Here is a 26835-nt window from a genome sequence, read left to right on the forward strand (position 1 = left end):
GTGACACTAAGCTCCCATCACCTCTAATCTTCTTGACAGCACTCTCAAGTTCCAGTGACATCACTGTCCTATGGCACTCTTTCCACTGTGTTTTCCCTGCACTCCCTGTCTTCCCGGCCAGTGTCAGAGACCATGAAATCAGGCCTAGACAGAAATATAGTTAAATCACACTTGTTTAATAATAAGTCAGGGATCAATGTAGTGTAACAGCAAGCAGGATTTGGAGCCAGAAGGGATGTCAGCAAAGCAAGTCTTGAACAGGATCGCAGGCGATGGTTTCGGTGATGTTGACCAAGGCGAAGGCAGAGATCCTCTGGACTGGGTGGCTTAAGGCTCGGTTCACACTAGGGGCGGCACGACTTGCAGGTCACCTCACCGAGGCGACCTGCACACGACTGCCTGGGCGACTTGCAAAACGACTTCTGTATAGAAGTCTATGCAAGTCGCCCCAAGTCGCCCCCAAAGTAGTACAGGAACCTTTTTCTAAGTCTGAGCGACTTGCGTCGCTCCCCTTAGAACCGTTCCATTGTACAGAACGGGACGCTACTTGTCAGGCGACTAGGTCGCCTGACAAGTCATCCTAGTGTGAACCGAGCCTTAGTAGGCAGGACTGACGAGCAGGATATCATCAACAACTGAGTAACTGTGGAGAGATAGGAGCTGGCAATTAGCCGACAGCTGAGCAGCCAGCTCAGAGAAGGAAGGGCTGAGCCAAGCCCTGACACCCAGGGGTACTTGGACTGGAGAAATAAAAATGCCTTCTTTGTCATCTCAGGCTCCCCATCCAGATATGTGACTATATCTCTCAGCACCTGGGTTTTGTAGGTCTTAAATAGCCCACTTGGCACCACAGCGTGTGCATGCCCTGAGATTCCTGCATGGACATGCTTGTGGGCAGACCCCCAACTATTAACAATTCTATGATCAGAACTATGCACATGCACAGGTGCCCATGCTAAAATCCGTCTTTGTTGGCTGGGTTGATCTTCCTCACATGCTTATTTACTTTAAGTTATAGCTCAAGTATAGGTTTACTTTAACATTCTATATGACCTCAGTGATATCTTCAATCAAGCCAGTTGTGTTGCAAATGCAATGGTAACTTTAATCCAGGACTGGGGCTATTCACATTAATCATGGCAACGACTAGCAAATGGGGCATTGAGACCTGTGCCTTTGTGGAGGCAGGCACTGAAATGCCCAGGCTATTTTTAAGTAAAGTCCACACTGCATGAGAACATAGCAGCTAACATGATTGTATTGATAGCCGGCGTTGCCTGAGCTGAGTCCTGCTGGCGTGTGAGAAAGATGAACTGAGTTCAATCTGTTTTGTGCAACGTCAGATGTCAATAGTCACAGATACTACTTTTTTGCATAGTGCAGATTTTACCCAACGAAAGAGTCGGCATTTCCACACCCACCTCCTCCCTGGCAATAGCTATATCAGCATGTTGGGAGAAACCCAATGCCCAGATGTTCCACCCTCTTCTCAAGCTAAAGTTTGCCAGCAACAGGAGAATGTCTTGTCTTTGTTGTGAAAGACAGATGAAGCTACCATAATGAAGAGAAGCCATGGGACCATTTGGCACTTTCTGGTTATTTGTAGGGCTTTTGCACATGGCCTGCATGAGCTACTTCAGCATAATTGCAGCCGTAATTCCTCCATCCAGGTAGCCTAGGTACATCGTACAAAATTTTCTATTTTTTTAAAACGTTTGTGCGTTGTTCTCATGTTTATGATAGCACTTCCACAGACATGAGTACAGCAGCACACATCATTCATGATAATGACAGGCCTTGTGCAAGATCCCTTATTGCTCTACTGGTTAAGTAATTTTTCCATATTTTTATTACTTAAAATAGTTAAAATTAAGTCTGTTCAAAATTTACAGAACAAATGTTTTCCTTTTAACTGTATGTATGCTTTAGCTCCCTATAAAGTCATATGTAGGTTGCGTAGTTCTGGGTGAGATTTGTCCAGACCATCTGTAATCAATGCTTTACCTAGTATTGCACATCAGATTCACTACATGACATGCTGTTGTTATACCAAGCTGCTAGTGTAAACTGAATGACGAATGTCTCGGCACAGGTCATTTGAGCTGAGAAGAGGCAGCGAGATAATCAGGAATACAGTTTGAAATTTGTTTTCTTATGTGTACTAAGATATTTATGTGCAAATGTCAGAAAGTGATGTTTTTTTGATGTTTTTGACCAATTATTGTGGATTATTGCTTCCCCAAACATTATGTGTTTTGAATGTAGTTGAGGTTTCATTTACTAGTGCTGCTGTACAATTTAGTATACAAAATGACCTCCTTTTTGTTTGTTTTTTTGCAGGAGAAGAATTTTCTCTGCTAAAAGATCTCTCCAGCATGATGACAGCCCAAGAAAGACATTATGTGCTCAGCATTGCAAACTCCCTATATTTACAGAATGGATTTCATATCAGTGACAAGTTCATCCAGTTAATGAAAAAATACTTCAAAGCAGAAGTAGAAAATGTAGACTTCAGTCAAGGTTCAGCTGTAGCAATTCACATCAATGAGTGGGTGGAAAATCACACTAATAGTATGTTATCAGCCTCCATAGAGTATTTGGGGCATTTTTTTTCATTACATAGTTTCCAGCAATATTTCCATCCAGTTGTCAGTGTAAAGTTTGTAATGTTTTGTTGGATGTTTTCTTTTCCATCTAGCGAGAGATGAGCAGTACGTTTAGGGGTTACACAATTTTTTTTTTTAATTTTTTTTTTTGCACAATGCCAGCATTCATCAGTTACATGAAATTCTTTTTTGCATATACGGTATGACAATGTGGGATTTGCTTCTTAGCAAAAATGTGTAGTAAGCGATCGTGACCAGTCATGCAAACCTGAACTGGTCAACATAGGGCTATTTACCTGCTAGGATAAGCAGGATATATTAAAATGTTAAATGACCATTTTCAGTTCAGGAAATGCAGTGTGATTTTGACATCAGTTTGAGATGCTTCTAAGATCATTGAGGCTTGCCATACATTATACAATGTTCTTGTACAATTGTCCTTTAGAATTTTCCTTCAGAACCATATAATATTTGTTCAAATCTAAACACTTTCAATTTGTATGCAATCAGACAGGCCCCTGCACTACATAGTTGAAGGTAAATCTAAATACAATTGAATAAGAAAATTGTATAATGTATGGCCAGCCTTAGGCCGGCCATCAACGGTGCAAATTTCTTTCCTGCATCCACGGGTTTGTACAATTCCCCCATCGACACAGACAGTGCTGACAGGGGAATCCCTCCTGCCGAGACATTGTATTACCGATGTTAGTGAGTCTACATAACAGCCAGTAAGTTAGCATATTCAGAAGGAGGGCAGCAGTTGCCCCCACCATGTTTCAGCATGGCATATATATGTTTTTTAAACCATCAAGAACCACACTTATGATATTGCACTCCTCTTTGTCCTGATAGTTGGGAACAACTGAGTACCGGTTGAAAATGTTAACACAAAATCACTTGCTGTGGGCCAGGGTAGTAAGCCTACTTACTAGTGAGTGAGTCTACACGACAGCCAATAAGTTGGTGTTTTCAGGAAGTCAGCATTTTGGAGCTTTCATATTTCTCCCATGACCCGTTTACAGCATATACATTGGCATTTCTGTTTGTGGCTTTGCTTTATCATCATCTTGCAACTTACGTAGCCTAAAAATTATAAACGGGGACAAAGTTAATTAACAAAAAAAAAAAAAGAATTGCCCCTAACATACCTTCATTACTAAGCCATACTAAGAAGCCTAAATAGTTTCAGCATTTTTTTTTTTTTTGTAGAAAAACAAGCCACAGATATACCTACGATGTTCTTGCCTGCATTTTTTTTTTTTCACAACCAAAATTACGGCTTACAAAGCAATGCATCTGCTCAGTGATCTCTGATATGTCAATGCTGTGAGTCAACATGCTCCCCTATTCCAATTATTCCAATGACCTTGGTCCTATTACAACCTGTCTGACAAACCATTAACAGCAACAAAGCAGAAATGTATTGATCCTAATAAATCGGAAAAAAGACCCTGAAATTATCATAAATGGTGCACTGCTGAACAGTTCTTGAGAACTGGTTAAACATATCCTGAATATAGGCATATATGCAAAACCAGATAATATGTATATAAAAGTGCTAATTACAGTCCTGACAGAATACTCAACTTTCCTTGTAAACACAGTAAACGGAATGATAAAAGGAAATGTGACAAACTGTTTGCCCATTGTGTTCCACAGGTCTCTGCAAAGAAAGCATTGGAGTTAATTAAGAGTATATTTATATGAAAAAAAATTGCAGAGCTATTTGTCTTGTCTTTGTCTAAAACTGAATGTACATTTGTTCTGTGTGACTGGGAAAAAATCAAATTTGTATTAGGCTATTATCTCTATACTCGTCTAGTTAAATGTTATAATTCATACAGAATATAAGTAATCAGCAAGATACTGCAGTATAGCCACTAGATGGAGATCATAGTAAGAAAGTACTCATTTGCTATGATCATTTGTTCCATCTATTGGCCATATTGTGGTATTTTCCTGATTTTGCTTGGTTCTGTATGAATGAGATACAGTACATTCAACCCAGGGAGAGAAAATGGCCTAATAACGTTCATTTTTGCCCTTCTTTGCACAGAACAGATAAACATGCACTTTACAGGATTAATAGCTTTGCTATTTTTTTTTTTTTTTTTTATATACAGTGGGGACGAAAAGTATTCAGACCCCCTTACATTTTTCACTCCTTGTTATATTGCAGCTATTTGCTAAAATCATTTAAGTTCATTTGTTTTCCTCATTAATGTACACACAGCAACCCATATTGACAGAAAAACACAGCATTGTTGACATTTTTGCAGTTTTTAAAAAAGGAAAAACTGAAATATCACATGGTCCTAAGTATTCAGACCCTTTGCTCAGTATTTAGTAGAAGCACCCTTTTGATCTAATACAGCCATGAGTCTTTTTGGGAAAGATGCAACAAGTTTTTCACACCTGGATTTGGGGATCCTCTGCCATTCCTCCTTGCAGATCCTCTCCAGTTCTGTCAGGTTGGATGGTAAATGTTGGTGGACAGCCATTTTTAGGTCTCTCCAGAGATGCTCAATTGGGTTTAAGTCAGGGCTCTGGCTGGGTCATTCAAGAACAGCCATGGAGTTGTTGTGAAGCCACTCCTTGGTTATTTTAGCTGTGTGCTTAGGGTCATTGTCTTGTTGGAAGGTAAACCTTCAGCCCAGTCTGAGGTCCTGAGCACTCTGGAGAAGGTTTTCGTCCAGAATATCCCTTTACTTGGCTGCATTCATCTTTCCCTCGATTGCAACCAGTCGTCCTGTCCCTACAGCTGAAAAACATCCCCACAGCATGATGCTGCCACCACCATGCTTCACTGTTGGGACTGTATTGGACAGGTGATGAGCAGTGCCTGGTTTTCTCCACACATACTGCTTAGAATTAAGGCTAAAAAGTTCTATCTTGGTCTCATCAGACCAGAGAATCTTATTTCTCACCATCTTGGAGTCCTTCAGGTGTTTTTTTTTTTTTAGAAAACGCCATGCGGGCTTTCATGTGTCTTGCACTGAGAAGAGGCTTCCGTCGGGCCACTCTGCCATAGAGCCCCGACTGGTGGAGGGCTGCAGTGATGGTTGACTTTCTACAACTTTCTCCCATCTCCCGACTGCATCTCTGAAGCTCAGCCACAGTGATCTTTGGGTTCTTCTTTACCTCTCTCACCAAGGCTCTTCTCCCCCAATAGCTCAGTTTGGCCGGACGGCCAGCTCTAGGAAGGGTTCTGGTCGTCCCAAACGTCTTCCATTTAAGGATTATGGAGGCCACTGTGCTCTTAGGAACCTTAAATGCAGCAGAATTTTTTTTGTAACCTTGGCCAGATCTGTGCCTTGCCAAAATTCTGTCTCAGCTCTTCAGGCAGTTCCTTTGACCTCATGATTCTCATTTGCTCTGACATGCACTGTGAGCTGTAAGGTCTTATATAGACAGGTGTGTGGCTTTCCTAATCGAGTCCAATCAGTATAATCAAACACAGCTGGACTCAACTGAAGGTGTAGAACCATCTCAAGGATGATCACAAGAAATGGACAGCACCTGAGTTAAATATGAATATCACAGCAAAGGGTCTGAATACTTAGGACCATGTGATATTTCAGTTTTCCTTTTTTAATAAATCTGCAAAAATGTCAACAATTCTGTGTTTTTCTGTCACTATGGGGTGCTGTGCGTACAATAATGAGGAAAGAAAATGAACTTAAATGGTTTTAGCAAATGGCTGCAATATAACAAAGAGTGAAAAATTTAAGGGGGTCTGAATACTTTCCGTCCCCACTGTATATAATATAATATATATATATATATATATATATATATATATATATATTGTGTGTGTGTATTTATGATGTAGGGCTGTAACCTAAACAGTCTTGTGCTCATCTGCATTCAGTCCTATGGAGCGTTTAATAGGTTTAGACAAGCATCTGTGTGGTGCCCAATAGCAGTTCAGCTGATATATCATTGGATCAGGAACATGTGAGCTTAAAGCTTGCTGCAACAATATAAGTCTAACAGCATTAAAGGTGCTGCTGCACTTTAAGGGGCTCTTTCGTAAAGGTGCATTTGCTTTTTTTTTTTTTTTAGGTCATTGAGACACTTTGCTAACCCCAAAATAATACTCACAGTTTGGGTGTAATATTTCCTCCTCTGTCTGTTTTCTTACTGAAGAATAACTTAAAAAATGTGATGCTGGCTGTTTCCATCTTGCTTGTGGGCATGTGAAGCCCACAAGCATTGATTTCCTGGATGCGGTGAATGCTGTTCATTCACAGCTTGTTCACACGCATGATCATTGTTTCCGCACTGAATCTTGGGAAGCCTGACACTAAGCTCCCAGGAGACAGTGCGGTGTCGGGGAAAGGCAATAAACACGCCTACTCCCATGGGAGGAGAGACAGGAAGTGCCGCAATAAAGTACAATATAAAGGTAATTATAGCGATAAAAAAATTTTTCGTGCGGCATTTGAACATCTATGCAATTACCTGAAGGGGGTAAGATTAAGTTAAAAATTTGAGTGGAACCCCACTTTAAGGAACTCCTTCATAACGTTGCAGTTGCACTTTAAGAGGCTCCTTCATTCATATTAGCTGCCCAGTTTCTGGTTAAGAGCCCAGTTTGACTACTTTTTTATTTTTCCATTTATAAAACAATTTAGTTGTTAGGTTTCCAGAACATAGAGTTCCCAGTACCCCATGCTTTACAGTTATCGCTGTGGCTTTCGAGCATTGTAATAATGACATTATCTCCAGAAGCTGGAGAACCACAAACAAGCTGTCTTGAAACTTGCGTGTAAGATTACCGTGCTGTCAGCCACATTGCACATGTAGATAAGGGATTGGTTTGGAACTAGTTAACACTTTTATCTGTCAGGCTGACACAAGTGTCTTTCAAAAACCCCCAAGGAAAGGGATCTTGACAAGTTGTTGTGAGATGGAGATGCAGGTCAGTGAACAAGGCTGAATAGATTGTAAAGAACTGAGAGAAAATCTGCTGAGTTATGGTACACTCGGATGTGCAGCTAGCAAAATAAAGTAATGTTCTACTTTGGGAGGGGAGCGTATCTAACGCCAATATATGGCAGCTTCTTTAGCTGTGGTAACTGCATTTTTTTTCCAGGCCTTATTTTCATTTGATGATCCTGCCAGCAACCTACTTTTTGTCCCCAGGGGCTGCTCACTTGGTTTAGATTATAGAATAATTCGCTCTCTCTTTATTTCCATAATATAGAAGGGGTTTTAAAGTGGTATTAAACCCAAAATAAAAAATGTATTATGCTGCAGCTTACCAATTCTTGAAGTGGTGGCCGCATTCGTTTTTCTTTTTTTTATTTTTTTATTTATTCATTATTTTTAACTAGTTGATCTGGCCAGTAAGTGACATTTTTCAATGGATCAAGCTGTCCAGCATAAAAAGGCAATTAGAGTGTTGAGGTAAACCATTTACATTGACAGGGGTGCTTACAATTATTTGTTTATATTCATTTACATAAAACCTTTATTCTAAAAGGAAGGACGAAAAAATTTACCGTAACTACTTAAAAAGTATTAGCTGGAGTTCAGCTTTAATTTGTTAGTCGAGTCCATCTAAAGCTGCTAGTCCATCTAAAGGCCCGTACACACGATCTGACTTTTTGACAACAAACAAATTAGCTGTTTTAAGGCAACATCCAACCGTGTGTACGCTCCATCGGACAAGCTTTTTCGGTTTTCATCGGACTTATGTTGGCTGTGCGAACGGACAAACTTTCTGGCAACAAAAGTCCGATGGAGCAAAGTCCAATGGTGTGTACACAAAACCATTGGACTTTTGTACAAACTACAAACACGCATGCTCAGAACCAATGCAAACGATCAGACAATACAGAAGTTGACCAAAGGGTGGCGCCGGAGAATTGAACGTCCTCTTACGTTCGTGTTTGTTGCCCAAAAAGTCCTGCCGTGTGTATGTTTAAATCGTTTACGACCAACGCCCTTTGTACAAAAATCCACGGGAAAGTTTGTACGATCATGTGTATGAGGCTTGACACTATCCTCCCCCCAGACTGATATTGCTGCTATCCAAAAGTATCTCCATTGCTTCTTCATCCAGAGTGGAGACATCCTTTAAACTGGCCATAATTGGATCATAATTCAGCTGGTTCAAGAGATCAGCTAAATTTCGATAGTATCTATGGCTGTTCCCATTTCAAGACAGTCAATCTAATGATCAACTTCTCATAAATTGGCATGTTGGAACATTTTCCTTTTTAATCAATGCTGCAGCAAATCGGCCCTGCTGTCAGAATACAATAAGGCTCTTTTTAGACCTGTCCGTCTCCATCCGACTGTCATCTGAACCACCAGTCTGTTTTTTAGCAGATCGGATGTCGACGTGTCAACAGACAGAAATCCATTGACATCCGCCATAAAGAGCAATAGATGGTGCGATCCGGTCTGCCTAAAAAACTAACAGACTGACCTGATTGGTCTGCCTGTGTGAAAGGGGCCTAATGCAGCAGGGAGAATTCCTTCACCCACCTCGCTTATGTGTATGGGGGAGTCCGTTAATTTTTTTTTTTTTTTTCTTTTCAATCAGCCTGCTGATTTATTGCGTAAAACTGATACATGTATGGCCAGTCTAATGGCCCGTACACACGATCCGAAAATTGGACGAAAAATACCGCATTCGATTGTACGATAATCGGATCGCTAGTACAGAGCTTTTAAGAGCCGATCACGACAGTTAATCCGATTGGACAAACACGAAAATTGTTCTTGTATGATACCAGATCTTACGATTTTCATTTATCCAGTACAGTTGTCATCCGAAAATACAATAGAAATACACTACAACACATGACATCACTTCCGATTTTTTTTTTTTTTTTTTTTTTATATTCTGTCGTACGAGAATTTTAGTAACCTCTCCATTTTCAAAATGCGACTAGCATGCAAAAAAAAGATGATCTGTAGTCCGATTTTTGGATCGTTTGTACAGGCCATTAGACTGGAAGGGCGTTGCTGGTGGGATCATGGGGTAAAAATTAAGGGGGAAAAAGCCAAAAAAAAAAGAAAAGCAGCCATCACATTTTGAAGATTGATAAGCTGCAATATATTAAGTTTTGGGTCTAATACCACTGAGTAGTTGACAAAGAAGAACTGGTCAGGGATGATGACACTGCTTTTGGATTTCAGTGTAACGGAGACACTTTGTTGTCAGCTCATTACAGAAAGTAAGGAGCTCAGTGGATTTCTTGCATACTCAACAGAAATGTTGTTGCAATTTGCAAACCGATATAACAAAGCTCTTTTAGTGGTATGTATAACAGACTAAAAGGGAGTAAATAAGAGATCATTGTCAAGGTTTACATATTTTTGTTATCAATACGCTAGAAAAAAAAAACCTTCCCTTCAATTCCAGATATTTAAAATTGGGAAATAATTTTAATTTAAAATAAATTAATTTGATCTAGTTATTTATTCATTTAATTAAAATAATCAAAATATCTCTTTATACATATCAGACTGACAGCTTTAGTTTTTTTTTCTTTGTTTTTATTTTGAAAGGAGTATTTTTTTTTTTTTTGGGGGGTTTTTTTTATCTATACCACAGGTCACCAACAAGTTTCTCTTGTTTATCGGAAATTGATTATAGAGGGTTTGGAACTGCACACTTGCCGAGCAGTTGCCATGAGCAATGCTATGGCTGAGGTGTGTGTGGACCCCTAGTTGCTGTTGGACACCACCTTCTTTTTTTTTTTTTTCCTGAATGTTAAGTAACCTCTTACTTCTAAGTAACTGCCCAAAAGAAAAAATAGATACCACTAAAACATAAAAAGGCAATATCTAGAACTCGGGCAAAGGGAAGACACACTAAGGAGAGATATACGTGCTGCTCACCCCAATGTGAACATAAAAATGGAGAAAGGGTCCCCCAGGGGGGGTTTTAGGCAGCCAACTATAGATATGAGCAAAAAAACATTGGTTAAAGCATTGAAATTCTTTATTAAAATGATGAATAAAAAGATTGATAAATGAGTGTTGAAATATGAGCTCAAATGGGAATATGTCCATGCCAAATACAGGTAGTAGCAAACATATAGGTTATACATAGCATGTGGTAATAACTATTGCATAACAATCTGACGCGTTTCGACCCATGGTGTTGGGGGTCTCTTCAGAGGATGAGTTTGCTAAAAAAAACAAAGTTTATAATAACATATCAAATTTATTTGAAAGGATTATAATGTATGCAAAATTGTTAAATAACACATTGCACATAATTACCACTGAATTTGGATATCCCCCTCGGTCAGAGCCTCCCCACATAGCCGTCAGACCATCCTACATTATAACCCTCAAATGAATTTGATATGTTATTATAAACTTTGTTTTTTTTTTTTTTAGCAAACTCACCCTCTGAAGAGACCCCAACACCATGGGTCGAAACGCGTCAAATTGTTATGCAATAGTTATTACCACATTCTATGTATAACCTATATGTTTGCTACTACCTGTATTTGGCATGGGCATATTCCCATTTGAGCTCATATTTCAACACTCATTTATCAATCTTTTTATTCATCATTTTAATAAAGAATTTCAGTGCGTTATCCAATGTTTTTTTTTTTTTTTGCTCATATCTATAGTTGGCTGCCTAAAAACCCCCCTGGGGGACCCTTTCTCCATATCTAGAACTCAAATCCCTACTTTTTTCAACCATGAACTAATAAAATGTGTCCTGGAGTGTGGATACTGTGGGCCACACTTGTTTGCTAAATTTTGAACAGCAGCTCCAGTCTTAAAAAATGTTTATTTAATATCTTGTGCTAGTATAGTTAAGGTTTTGTTATGTTTTGGGTTTTTTTTTTTTATGTAGCTCATTGGCTATAGCCAATTGTCCCTGTGATTGTCATATATGTTTTGTTATTCTTGGACTTTTCTCTTCCTAATATCCACCTAGCCCCAACCTTTTTGCCCACTAGGAATCAAGTTGTCACTAGCCCTATTACTCACTCAATGCTTTGAATAAAACTTTGGGATATGCAATGAATTAAGATGCTTTTAAAGTTGTCTAGTCATTGAAAGTACCACTGCCTTTCTCTTGGTTTAATACATGGGATTATCAGAGCAAATTTAGTGCTGGTGATCCTAGTGATGGAGATGTGGAAACATTTTGCATGTCTTGAAGTTGACACTATTACTCTGTGCTGTTGTCAAATGTGCTTTTTATCCAACAGATCACATACACAATCTTTTCTCTTCTGAAGACTTCACTGATCTAACAAAGCTGGTTCTCGTCAATGCTATCTATTTTAAGGGTAACTGGAAATCCCAGTTCAGACCTGAAAACACCAGAACATTTTCTTTCACTAAAGATGATGAGAGTGAAGTGCAGATCCCAATGATGTACCAGAAAGGAGAATTTTATTATGGTAAGTTCATGGTAATTGCCTTTTTTGGACTTTTATCAGCCTTTGAAGATTTTCCCAAGTATTTCAACTCGACAATCCTAAGATTTATTTATAATGTAACAGGAAGCCCATAATTATAAAATAAAAACACAAAGTAGCTGGTAGTCACCAGCTCCTTGGGCAGCTTCTCCAGCGCTAGTTTTTTTAATTGGGGATTATCAATTAGTCAATCTAATCTTGATCAGTAGATGGGGCAAGTCAGATACGTGCTTTAAATATCTAGTCAGCAAGCTGAGGGTATGTATTGAAATAAGCTTTTTTACAACTGCAGTGACAGTTTTGGGGCTGGCACGGTGTTTGGATCATAAGAATGAATGAACAGTATTACCAGTCTTTTGGTGGGAAAGACCGTTCACATATATGAATTATAATTGTATATTTAGCTGCTTTCCTGGCATTCATCTTTAATTGTGCTGCCATCAAAATATTATTCCATCTTGCACATTTTTACATATTTACCTGCATAAGCATTTCTAAACATCTAAATGTGATTTATTTTTTGTTTTTTTCTACTTATCTGATCTTCATGGCTTTTGTGATGAGGAAATCTGTAATTTGCATACAAATTCAGGAGAGAATGGATGGGGTAATTGTCTTTGCGGACTGGACAAGCTTCTGAATTGATTTATCATTGGGGTAGAGATTGTTAGCACCAGATTTGCTTTTGTTTAATCAGCTAAATGTCATAAATATTGGATTTATAAGGGGACGATAAATTGTGTGAGGAAGAATTGCAGCATACAGTCTTTACAACAGCCAAACAAATTAACTTTTTCAACTTGTGTACTTCACAAACCGAATGTAAGAACTAATCTGATGGCTTATGTAGGGAATACCAGCTGGTTCTTCCACAACTTTGAACTGCATTTATAATTGTGATATACAGTTGTGCTCAAAAGTTTGCATACCCTGGCAGAAATCATGAAATGTTGGCAATAGATATTGAAAGTATAACTGTCTTTTATTTAAGGATAGTGATCATATGAAGCCATTTATTATCACATAATTATTTGGCTCCTTTTTAACCACTTCAACCCCGGAAGGATTTTCCCCCTTAATGCAACTGACAATTGCGCGGTCATGCAACGCTGTACACAAACAAAACTGACGTCCTTTTTTTCCCACAAATAGAGCTTTCCTTTGGTGGTATTTGATCACCTCTGCGGTTTTTATTTTTTGCGCTATAAACAAAGAAAATACAGACAATTTTAAAAAAAAAGCAATATTTTTAACTTTTTGCTATAATAAATATCCCCCCAAAAAATGTAAACACATTTCTTCATCAGTTTAGGCCAATATGTATTCTTCTACATATTATTGGTAAAAAAAATCACAATAAGCGTATATTGGTTTGCGCAAAAGTTATAGCGTCTACAAAATAGGGGATAGATTTATGGCATTTTTATAGTCTATTTTTACTAATAATGGCAGCGATCTGCAATTTTTTTTTAGAGGGACTACGACATTGTTGCAGACAGATCCGACACTTTTGACACTTTTTTGGGATAAATAGCCACTGATTACTGTGTAAATGTCACTGGCAGGGAAGGGGTTAAATGTGTTTCCTAGGTGAGGGGATAGGACTGACTAGAGGAGGTGCCAGATCATTGTTCTTGCTTAGTTGGAACATACTGTCTGTTACTCCTCCCCTGTCAGAACTACGCAGACTACGCAAATTCGCTCTACGTAGGACTACCCCAATATCAGATTGCGCGCTTGCAACTCATTCAAAACACGGCGACAAGACTCTTAACAGGAAAAAAAACCCTGGGAATCCATCTCCCCATCCTTAAAGAGCCTACACTGGCTAACCGTGAAGAATCGGATCACATTCAAGATCCTCTGCCTCACCCACAAATGCATACAAGGAAACGCTCCGCTATATCTCCGGGAGAAAATAAAGCACTACAAACCGAATCGCAGTCTTCGATCAGCTAACCAAAACCTCCTTATCATTCCCAAATACCGCTACAAAGCAAAGGGAGAACGAAGATTCGCAGTCCAAGGACCTCGACTATGGAATGCTCTTCCAACCAACATCCGCATGGTAGAAAACCACCAGGCCTTCAGGAAAAACTAAAGACCTTCCTTTTCTAAGAAGCTGACTACAGAGAATGTATATAGCGCCTTGAGGCGATTCAGTTCACATTTGCAGCGCTCTACAAATTATTCATTCATTCATTCAGAACAGGGATTTGTGTGTTTACACACACAAATCCAATTTCTGGCTCTCTTGCCCGCGATCATGGGTGGCCGGTGGCCTGCTATAGCGCTTTGAAGAGCTGACGTACCATGACGACGATTTGCGCAAGCCGTGCCAACCTGACACAATATAACTGCGGTGGATGGTTGGCAAGTAGTTAAATCATAATAAAAAACAGAAATTGTCCAAATAGCCTTGATAAAAAGTTTCCATTCCCTGGAATGTTTGGCCTTGGTACAGACACAGAAGGTGGCACACACACAGGTTAAAGTTAAATTAAAGGTTAATTCCCCATTTATATGGCTTTTTAAATTGCATTTAGTGTCTGTGTATAAATAGTAAATTTGTTTGTTAGATGCACTGAGCAGGCTAGATACCGAGTCTTGGGGATCAGAAAAGAAATGTCAAAAGACCTGCATAACAAGGTAATGGACCTTTTTAAAGATGGGAAAGGTTATAAAAAGAAATCCAAAGCCTCGAATATGCAAGTCAGTACTGTTTAATCACTTATTAAGAAGTGGAAAATTTGGGGATCATTTAATAGCAAGCCAAGGTCAGGTAAACCAAGAGATTGCAGCCACAACTGCTAGACGAATTGTTCAAGATACAAAGAAAAACCCACAGGTAACCTCAGGAGAAATACAGGCTGCTCTGGAAAAAGACAGCGTGGTTGTTTGTTTTTAAGGAGCACAATATGATACTAAAATATATGGTACAAAAATGAACTGCATGGTCAAGTTGCTAGAAGAAGCCTTTGCCACAAAAAAGCCCTGTTACAATGTGCCCAACAACACCTAGACATGCCTCACCAGGCTTTTTTGTGGCGTTGGTGCAGTAAAGGCTTCTTTCTGGCAACTCGACCATGCAGATTATTTTTGTTCAAGTATCGTCATATTGTGCTCCTTAAAAACAACCTCATAATATTTTTCCAGAGTCGTCTGTATTTCTCCACAGATTCCACAAAAAAACCCGGTGAGGCATGTCAAGGTGTTGTCAGGCATATTGTAACTGGGCTTTTTTGTGGCATTGGCGCAGTAAAGGCTTCTGTCTGGCAACTTGATAATGCAGCTCATTTTTGTTCAAGTATCATCATATTGTGCTCCTTTAAAAACAACCACATCATTTTCCAGAGCAGCCTGTATTTCTCCTGAGGTTACCTGTGGGGTTTTTCTTTGTATCTTGAACAATTCTTCTGGCAGTTGTGGCTACAATCTTTCTACCTGATCTTGGCTTGGTATCAAGAGACCCCCAAATTTTCGACTTCTTCTTTATAAGTGATTTAACAGTACTGACAGGCATATTCAATATATCCTTTTTATATCCTTTTCCATCTTTATAAAGATCCATTACCTTGTTACGCAGGTCTTTTGACAGTTCGTTTCTGCTCCCCATGGCTCAGTATCTAACCCGCTCAGTGCATCCACGTGAGAGCTAACAAACTCATTGACTATTTATACACAGACACTAATTGCAATTTAAAAAGCCACAGATGTGGGAAACTCGCCTATTCCAGATTATGTAAACTTTTGATCAGGGCCATTTGGGTGATTTCTGTTATTATGATTTAAAAAGGATCCAAACAACTATGTGATAATAAATGGCTTCATATGATCTCTATCCTTAAATAAAAGACAGTTGTTGTTTTGTTTTTTGCATGATCAGTCATATTTTTAATATTAATGGCAAAATGTCATGATTTCTGACAGGGTATGCAAACGTTTGAGCAGAACTATAAATATACTTTGAAAAATTTCAGATTGCTACTCCCTCCTCATATAATTACCCTTACATAGGCTATCCCCCCTTCAGTCCATCATGAAAGTTGCTGCCAGACTCATCCTTCTTACCGAATGTTCAGTGTCTACTACTCCTCTCTGCCAATCCCTTCATTGGTTGCCATTAAATTCAAAATACTGACAATAACTTACAAAGCCATTGCCTAACCTATTCTCAAAATACCAATCAAATTGTTCTCTTCGTTCCTCCCAAGACCTCCTACTCCCTAGCTCCCATGTCTCCTCCTCCCACGCTCACCTCCATTATGTTTGACAAGTCTCTCACATCCTATGGAACTCTCTACCCCAATCTAGCTATCTTCTACACTGTCCATTTTATAGGCGATCCCTGAAAACCCTTCTCTTCATAGAAGCCTATTGCGCGTCCACCTAACAACTGTATTTCCACTTTCTCCATCAACTCATCCCCCACAATTATTACCTTTTTTGTATCATTTGACCCTTCCTTTTAGATCGTAACCTCTAACTAGCAGGAGGTTTCATGGAAGGTCCACTTTGATTTGCCAGGGACATTCAAGACTTTCAGAATTCAGCCGTTAGTAGCAGTTATTATTATACAGGATTTATATAGCAACAGTTTGCACAGTACTTTACAACATGAGGGCAGACAGTACAGTTACAAAAAAATTCAATACAGGAGGAACCAGAGGTTGTTATTGGTTATTTAAAGTGGGTGTTCAGTCAAAATCTAACTAAGGCTTAACCTATTCTTACCCCCATTCAAAGACTATTCTATGTCTCTAAGTGAGCCACTCTGTGGAACACTAAGGTTCCTCCAGGGTTGGCTAGGGGTTCCTTAAGCTGTGGCTAACTGTCCTCCCATCTGATGCTGCCTGCATAGTTCCAGGTCTAATGACACTTGGTAGAGCCAGCAGCATGACTGCAAGAGGGTCATCCTGGCCACTCCTTTAATGGCAGCATTACCACCACCAAAGCCAAGGTAAGGGGAATTTTTCCCAGTGATGTCTGATGGACTAATCTTACCTGGGGTTCCCTGAGATCTGAAAATTATTTCAAGGGTTCCTCTGAGGTAAAAAAAAGTTGAGAAGGCTGCTCTATTCTATGCTTATGCTTCCCTATTCTGAAGCCGCTCCAGTCAGATCACATGATCAGGTCCAAGCGCCTGCTTCAGTGTAGGGGAGGGACAGCTGACAATGGGTGCCCCATAGAAATCCTATGGGTGATGTCACAGCACAGGCATTTGCAGCCATTGTCAGTGATCTCTCCTCTTCACTGAAGCTGCTGCTGGTGAGATCTTGTGACCGGACCGGAGTGGCTTCAGAATAGGTATAAGCATCTTTTCTTTCACAGGTTAGATAGCATAATATTAGAATGGGAGTGGGAGTAGGTTTAGCCTTGGTTAGATTTTGACTTGACTTCCACTTTAACTGTGTGGGACTTTCAGTAGAGCCAACCGTGTTCAGGGAAGGCTCACTTTAATTAGCTGCTCAGTACTTCTTGCGTTTTGAATTTTGCCAACAAATATGTCTAACATGGTGCCCCTCTCTTGACTTTTTATATTATGAGAGGAACTAGAAGATGGATATCTGTATTGACCTCCTTCAGTAAAGTATCGTTTAATAGTTATAATGTTTAAAGGGCAGTAATGCTCCATAGCTAAAGAGATATGTAGCTTCCTGATGATGTGGAAACTCGAAATGCATTGAGGCTGCTTGCTTTCCCGCACTGACGCCACTTCCTATACGCCTGGTTCCCATCTCTGGTGTGTTGGAACGCACGCCAAGAGCTCCAGGATGGGTGTGGATCCCTGCGGTGCTAGGCTATTAGCACCCACAAATGTAAGTGCATTACCTGGCAATTTGGCTTACGATCTTTATAGGCTGTATTTGCGCTATGGGATGAACTTTGCTTTTTTTTTTTTTTTTTTTTTGAGCTCCTGTCTTTGCACAAGTCTCCAAGGATACACCAGCTGATGGTGTTAAGTTATAAGGACCTTCCCTCCTGGGTATCCCTACCTCTTAAGGAATCGATTTTGTATTAGCTACAGTTTTTCAGTTATCTGGTGAGTTTGTCATTCTCCGGCACGAGTGATGGTGGCGCACAGATAACTCAGGACACTTTCAATCACACCAATTTCTTTACATAGTATTATTTTCTTTGGTGTATGAATGTTTCTTTAAAGATTTTCAGATTTTTACTTTACTTATTCACCCAATTATGATGTGATTTCTAAAATTAATTGTGTTATGTTTATGTACATTTACTTGAATTGGCGCTGACCTTTTATATAGGGCTGTTACTGATTAAAATTTTCGTGTTCGATTAATCGTTTTTTTATCAATTGACTAAGATGCAACTACTTTTAGCTGATTTAGCAAAATTGTTATGGCAACGGCCAAAGCCGGACATAGCGGGGCCTGGCTAGGACGTCACACGTCATAAACTCAGCCTCACCGTGCCCCTAATCACAGCCTCACCGTGCCCCCAATCGCAGTCTCACCGTGCCCCTAATCGCAGTCTCACCGTGCCCCTAATCGCAGCCTTACCGTGCCCCTAATCGCAGCCTTACCGTGCCCCTAATCGCAGCCTTACCGTGCCCCTAATCGCAGCCTTACCGTGCCCCTAATCGCAGTCTCACCGTGCCCCTAATCGCAGTCTCACCGTGCCCATAATTGCAGTCTCGCTGTGCCCATAATCGCAGTCTCACCGTGCCCATAATCACAGTCCCACCGTGCCCATAATCGCAGTCTCACTGTGCCCATAATCGCAGCCTCACTGTGCCCATAATCGCAGCCTCACTGTGCCCATAATTGCAGCCTCACTGTGCCCATAATTTCAGCCTCACTGTGCCCATAATCGCAGCCTCACTGTGCCCATAATCGCAGCCTCACCGTGCCCATAATGCTGTCTCGCCGTGCCCATAATCGCAGCCTCACCGTACCTATAATCGCAGTCTCATCGTGCCCATAATGCAGTCTCACCGTGCCCATAATGCAGTCTCACCGTGCCCATAATCGCAGCCTACTTTAGTCAGTGCCTGTGCCTGGATTACACAGTCTGCGGGCATCTCCCACTGAGTGTCTCAGAACTGCGTGTGAAAACTTTGGCCGCACTGTGAGAAAAGTCCTGCCCTTCTCCTAGATCAGCTTGTGTGTTAGACAGAACACTGCGTCTATCACACGAGCTGATCTAGGAGGAGGGCGGGACTTTTCTCACAGCACGGCCAAAGTTTTCACACTCAGCTCGGAGACACACAGCGGGAGAAGCCCGCAGACTGTGTATGACATATAGTGGAGGAGGAGGAGGGAGCAGAGTGCTGCGCTGCAGCCACAGCTTGGCCCAAAGCGGTCCCAGGGCAGGCAGCCTACCGATCAAAAAAATGTTTATCGATCAAAAAAATAACGATTAATCGAGGAATTAATCGTTAATTTCCGCAGCCCTACATTATCTTTTAATTAATTTAGATATGTATTGTAAACAGATTAGTGAAAATATTATATGGGTTATTTTTACAGTCACTGTTCACTTGCACTGTCTTATCAAATAAGCTTAAATCTAGCCTGCTATCAGAATTGTCCTTTCCATTGTGGAAGAGCAAGCCTTATTCTCCTCATCAACATTTGATCACACATGTCAAACTAGTGTTTTGCGGGCAAAAAAAATGTCCCTCTCATTTCTTTCTTCTACTTAGTGGTTTAAGAATAATAAAAAATGTGCCCCCCAGCTGTTCTCTATTTGATAAGTTCTACTTCCATACAAAAATTTGCAGCTAATTTGTATCATGATGCCTACAAAAATATATTTTCCTGCTTGTGTGGTTTGCTCACTGATTTTCCTAGAAGTCTACACTAAGATACAAGTCACATTTTAGAAACCCCCGGTAATAGAAGTGTAAGTTTTGGTGGGATACTCCCTAAAGGTTGATTACTTTTAAAGAGATACAGACCCTACAGCTTTCTTCATTGGAACACAAAAAGTGCACCAGGTACCAGATCATATTAATGAATCAGTTACTCCCATTCAGAATGAGTATGTGATCAGTCTAGTGAAGCAAACAGCTATTTCTTCACAGCAAGAAGTGTGAATCTGGTATGTTTGTTAAAATCCTCAATGTACAGTGCATCCTGAAAGTATTCACAGCGCTTCACTTTTTCCACAATTTGTTAAGTTACAGCCTTATTCCAAAATGGATTAAATTCATTATTTTGCTCAAAATTCTACAATTTGACGTGAATGATATTTGTTTTGAAATCTTTGCAAATTTATTAAAAATAAAAAAACAAAAAAAATTCTATGTACATAAGTAATCACAGCCTTTGCTCAATACTTTTGTTGAAGCACCTTTGGCACCAATTACAGCCTTGCGTTTTTTTGAGTATGATGCTGGAGGAAACCAGGCACCGCTCATCACCTAGCCAATACATCCCTACAGTGAATCATGGTGGTGGCAGCATCTTGCTGTGGGCATGTTTTTCAGCGGCAGGAACTGGGAAACTAGTCAGGATTGAGGGAAAGATGAATGCAGCAATGTACAGAGACAGGTAGCACTTTTTTTGGGCAGTTTCTCCCATTCTTCTTTGCAGGTCCTCTTAAGCTCCATCAGGTTGGGTGGGGAGCGTCGGTGCACAGCCATTTTCAGATCTCTCCAGAGATGTTCAATCGGGTTCAAGTCTGGGCTCTGGCTGGGCCACTCTAGGCCATTCAGAGTTGTCCCATAACTACTCCTTTGTTAACTTGGCTGTGTGTTTAGGGTCGTTTTCCTGTTTGGAAGATGAACCTTTGCCCCGTCTTAGGCCCAGAGTGCTCTGGAGCAAGTTTTCATCAAGGATGTCTCTGTACATTGCTGTATTCATCTTTCCCTCGATCCTGACTAGTCTCCCAGTTCCTGGCGCTGAAAAACATGCCCACAGCATGATGCTGCCACCACCATATTTCACTGTAGGGATGGTATTGGCTAGGTGATGAGTGGTGCCTGGTTTCCTCCAGATATTACGCTTGCCTTTCAGGCCTAAGAGTTTAAGTTTCATCAGACCAGAGAATTTTGTTTCTCATTCTCTGAGAGTCCTTCAGGTGCCTTTTGGCAAACTCCAGGTGGGCTATTGTGCACCTTTTATGGATGATGGAGGCCAATGTGTTCATTGAGACCTTTAATGCTGCAGACATTTTGCTGTGCTCTTCCCCAGATCTGTGCCCCAATACAATCCTGTCTCGGAGGTCTTCAGACAATTCCTTGGACGTCATGGCTTGGTTTGTGCTCTGACATGCACTGTTAACTGTGCAACCTTATATAGACAGGTGTGTGTCTTTCCAAATCATGTCCAATCAATTGAATTTACCACAGGTGGACGCCAATCAAGTTGTAGAAACATCTCAAGGATGATCAGTGGAAACAGGATTCACCTGAGTTAAATTTTGAGTGTCATGGAAAAGGCATGAATACTTATGTACATGTTATTCTTTTATTTTTAATACATTTGCAAAGATTTCAAACAAACGTCTTTCATGTTGTCATTATGGGTTATTGTTTTGTTTTTTTTTTTTCCTCAGCAAAAGTGGAGTTACTCTTTAATGATTTAGTCCACCCAATTCCATCTGCTGTTTCAGCTGAGTTTAATATGGCTATATTAGATAGTGATGATCTAAGACAGCATTTACACAGATGTTTAGCCACGCCACAAATCCCAGCGACAAGAATCTACTGATTCCTGAAGCAGGGATTGACAGCTGTGTGTGGATAGCTGCGGCCTCCAACCGCCTACAGTGCAAAGACAGGCTGACAATGGCTGCAGCTACTTGTGACTGTTCGTATCAGCGATTTGCCTGCTGTGATCATGGCTGAATGCAAACAAAGTGTGAATGCTGCCTAAGAAAGCTCCTTTATAATAAAGATATTTTATAGACCATTATTCTCATAAAAATACATCTGCAGAGTTACGTTTTTTTTAATCCTTTTTCAGTCACATGTTTGTTATTCCATAAGGTAACCGAACAACCACACACATACATAATTATTTCCTGTACCTGAAAGCATCAGTTTGCAAAGTACACACTGATTGTGCCTGATAACATCAAACAATCCATTCAGCAGGCAAGATTTGTTACATTTGATTGAATCCCCTTTTTACAGTCTGGTGAGCAATGTCTCATGCAGCTGATAAAATGCTCCCATACAACACAAAATAAAAAATGCCAGCTGGTATTCAATAGTGGTGTGTACATGTAACCTGTGGCGACTGTAAGCTACCATGTTCCATGTATTCAGTGTGTGTGTTTTTGTTTTTTTTTTGGTTTTTAGATTGTGCCGGGACACTATAATTCTATTAAAGACAAACTGTTTCTATTAGCAAAACCTGATAGATGGGAATTATGCACCTGAATAAATAAACCAAAGAAGTAAAATATACTTAATCTATAATAATTGACCGTTGTATGGTCCATTATTTTACTACAGCCAGGCAGGGAGATATGAAACACAAGTTGTTAATGCTAATCACTTCACGCTGGACGAACGCATATATGCAACCTCTCGGTGTGTGGACCTTTGCGCCGAGTGGCTGCATTCATGTGGCCCTGTGTAAACCACTAGCCGGCGGTTTCCGGAAAGCTCCTGATGCATACTAGCAATCAGGAGCGTTCCAATCATATGACCGCTGTGACAGCTAATCACAGCAATCACATGACCCGAATGCCCGCCTCCTTTTAGAATCGTTAAAGGGCTAGGAGGTGGTCGACGGGAAGGAGTTGAGAAACTCACCACATCTCTAAGAAAAACATCCTCGTTTTTCCCCGAATGTTTAGCCTCTCCGATTATTTCACTGATTTTGATTGCAGGATCTCAGTGCTCCTCACTGAAATACAAATAGCACATGTATCAGATGGCTGGAAATCGTAGTAAACTGTTCTTGGTCTCTGCTGAAAGTTGCCATTAAAGCGGTACTTAACTCCCCCCACCCACCCCAATGTTTTTCTTTTCCTGCTCATCTGTAGTGCTCTTTTAAAGCGCATACTCGCCCGAGAGCGAGTAAAACATTGTCCGGCTGCGATCCCACTGTTCATATGCCACGCAGCAGGTCCTGTGCCGCCATCTTGGTCCTCTTCATATGGCTGCCTCTTCTGGGTATAGGCAGCTAGTTACAATGACACGCTGAACCCGCCCCTTGGCTGCTCTATGTGCTGATCTTGCAGCCTCCTGGGAAATGGTATACAAGTTTTCCAGGAGGCTGAAGTGCCAAGTTCATGACATTCTGGCAATGGTGGTGAGATTGCAAGGCTAACAAATATTTTAACAACCAGTAGGCTGTCAGTTTTACTGCCCCCTGACTGTCTGCCTGAGCACTAACATACAGCTGCTCTGGGCTGTACACATACCATGGCCGCGATGTTGTGCTTCATGGCTGCGGCAGAACTTAAGCATCATGTTGTGCCACCACTAACCATGACCAATGCAGTTATATAGGGCCACACTGCAACAACGGGCAATGCACGCAATTGCAGTGCAATAGTATGGCAATTATAGGGTAAAATCATGCAATAAAGAGGTGACCTATCCTCACTGCTTGTCAAACACACAGAAATGACAGCCCATGCCGCACATGTGAATGTGCCCTAAGATTGTAATCTGAGACAGAAACCTGGTTGAGATTGAATAGACTATGCAAGTTACAGAGGGTTACTGGAGCAGTTTATATCAATATTGGTAGACTAAATTTTAGTATGGTATGTTTGTAACTAAAATTCTAGGTCTGTTCTAGGGCCGGGCATTCTTTACCATTTTGCTGTCTCTTTTAGCTATTCCATGTTTCTCTCCTATTTACAGGAGAGTTTACTGATGGATCAAATGAGGCTGGTGGAGTTTACCAAGTACTGGAGATGCCATATGAAGGAGATGAACTTAGTCTTATGCTCCTGCTGTCCAGACAGGAAGTTCCTCTGGCAACACTTGAACCGTTAGTCAAAGCCTCTCTTATTGATGAATGGGCAAATTCTGTGAAAAAACAGAAAGTGGAAGTTTACCTGCCAAGGTAGGATTCATATTCGTATGTATAGATCTGTACACATGAATGTCACCTTTTGCTTGTTTTTGTAGCTTTGGTGTATATCCTTTGTTAACCCTTTCATGACTAAGCCTATTTTTGAAATTTGGTGTTTACAAGTTAAAATCCATATTTTTTGCTAGAAAATTACTTAGAACCCCCAAACATTATATATATTTTTTTAGCAAAGAATCTAGAGAATAAAATGACGATTGTTGCAATATTTTTTATCACACGGTATTTGTGCAGCGGTGTTTTAAACGCAAATTTTTGGAAAAGTGACACTTTCATGAATTTTAAAAAATCCAAACAGTAAAGTTACCCCAATTTTTTTGTATAATGTGAAAGATGATGTTACGCCGAGTAAATAGATACCAAACATGTCACCCTTTATAATTGCACGCACTCGTGGAATGGCGACGAACTACGGTACCTTTAAATTTCCATAGGCGACGCTTTAAAAAAATTTTACGGTTACCAGGTTTGAGCTACAGAGGAGGTCTAGGGCTAGAATTATTGCTCTCGCTCTGACGATCGCGGCGATACCTCACATGTGTGGTTTGAACACCGTTTACATATGCGGGCGCGACTTCCGTATGCGTTTTCTTCGCTGCGCGAGCTCGCGGGGACAGGGGCACTTTAAAAAAATTTTTTTTTTTTTTTTTTATTTAATTTATTTATTTTTGTACTTTATAAATTGTGTTTAAATTTTTTTTTTTTTTTTTTTACTTTTATTGCTGTCACAAGCAATGTAAACATCCCTTGTGACAGTAATATGTGGTGACAGGTACTCTTTATGGAGGGATCGGGGGTCTAAAAGACCCCCCATCCCTCCTTTACACTTCAAAGTATTCAGATCGCCGAAAACGGCGATTCTGAATACTGTGTACTTTTTTAAATTCGGCGCCATTGGCAGCCGAGTAAACGGGAAGTGACGTCATGACGTCGCTTCCGCATTTACAAGAAGAAGGCTGGAACGAAGCCGCTCGCAGCTTCGTTCCAGTCCGCCCCCAGCCGCCGAAGGCAGCGGACCGGACACCGGGCCTCCCGATCGCACGGGAGGCCCGGTAACAGCGGCGGGAGGCGGCGGGAGGGGGGGGATGTCCCCTCCCGCTCCTCCGGTATAACAACCGAGCAGCTTTTAGCCGCATCGGTTGTTATATTCGGGTAGCCGATCGCCCGCTGAAAACAACGGTACCGGGATGATGCCTGCAGCTGCGGGCATCATCCCGGTATAACCCCGGAAAGCCGAGGACGCATATATGCGTTCGGTCGGCGGGAAGGGGTTAAAATAAACATGTTACAGATGTGATCAATTCAAGCTTAACATAATATAAAGAGGAAAAATGCATAAGCAAAGGTTACATTAAATGAAAACTGCACTGCACTGAAATGATCAGTAGATCCAGATATAAAGGCATTTGAAATCCTAGTTACAGTACATAGTCAAGTTGAAAAAAGACACAAGTCCATCAAGTAAATCGTTAGAAAGTTACTATTTTTCCTATAGAAGCTGCAGTCAAATTTTTCATTAATATACCCACACATTTCTTCTGAGATTGTAGAGTATTGTACTTTATTATATATGTCAATAAGAGTAGAAAAGATTATTTTTCTTTAATGATAGTTATCCAAGTGTGTCCACATACACATAAATTCACTATTCTGGTTTCTCTGAGTAAGTTGAAAGTAACTTTGTAATGTTTGCTATTGAGACGTTTACAAAACACAAGGAAAGAAAGTGAAACACTGTCATCCAAAAACACATTACAGCTTATGACAGACATTGTAAAACCTCAAATACCTATAGATTGTGTAAGAACTAAAAGTCGTCCTGCTGTAATTATCAAGGCTGCCTATCATTAGGTCTTCGGACATCTATGTGATTATTCTAACTTCCAACTGTTTGTGCTTTTTGAAGAAGTTCTAAAGATATTTTTCTTAGGCATGAGTGGGGAAACAATCTCCCTCCAATTTTATTGTTGAATCTGTAAGGACATAATAATTATACTTGTGCTGTATATAGGTCTCTCCAAAAAGCAATGAGAGAAGGAAAAAATATTAAGATCTGAAGGTTAAGAAGTATACAAGAGTGGATAATAAGAGGGGGTAGTGGGTGGCAGGAGAAAAAGGGGGGGGGGGGGGGGTCAGAAGAGTAAGGTGGGAAAGGCAGTTCAGACTTTTCTCCTTTTTTTTTTTAGTTATTTGTTCCCAATAATCAGTTACAGGGAAAACCATCATGCAAAGGGTTTAACATAAAGGGGTTGATTTACTAAAGGCAAAAAGACTGTGCACTTTGAAAAGTGCAGTTGCACACGGCAAGAGCAGTTGCTCCAGAGTTTAGTAAATGAGCAGAAGCTCTTCTGACTTTCATCAACCAATCATGTGCAAGCAAAAATGCTGTTTTTTTTATTTTCCTTGCATGTGATTGGGTATTTTTTAAAAACTTTAATTTTTTTTAAAACTTTACCTCATTTACTAAGCCTTGGAGAAACTGCACTTGCAGTGTGCAATTGCACTTTCCAAGGTGCACAGTCTATTGGCCTTTAGTAAATCAACCCCAATGTCCACTGAATTAGCTTTAGGGTGTTTTTACATATTTTATTTTTTTTTATTACCTTGTAATGACATAAAAGTGACCTAAAAAATAAACAGTAGATCTGTGAATTACAGTGAACGTAATTGTGTAGTGGAATTGCCAGTTTTGCGTTTGCTGAAAGTGCCCTCTAGTATCACCTTGTGGCACCACAACATTTTAGTTCACGTTTGTGTTCTTTGCAATAATGTGGTAATACACAT

The 26835-nt window shown here is 40.3% G+C and overlaps 1 protein-coding gene across 2 annotated transcripts in view; it reads left to right on the forward strand.

Moving 5' to 3' along the window:
- SERPINI1 (serpin family I member 1) overlaps window positions 1-26835 on the forward strand; it is an 86953-nt gene that overhangs the window by 38669 nt on the left and 21449 nt on the right. For both annotated transcript variants that reach the window (XM_073626150.1, XM_073626149.1), the window contains exons 3-5: window positions 2341-2571; window positions 11810-12004; window positions 23820-24024. In XM_073626150.1, the coding sequence (XP_073482251.1) occupies window positions 2341-2571; window positions 11810-12004; window positions 23820-24024 (631 nt within the window). The remainder of the gene's footprint in view (window positions 1-2340; window positions 2572-11809; window positions 12005-23819; window positions 24025-26835) is intronic.

Source organism: Aquarana catesbeiana, linkage group LG04, assembly GCF_042186555.1.
Source record: "Aquarana catesbeiana isolate 2022-GZ linkage group LG04, ASM4218655v1, whole genome shotgun sequence".
NCBI classification, from domain to species: Eukaryota; Metazoa; Chordata; class Amphibia; order Anura; family Ranidae; genus Aquarana; species Aquarana catesbeiana.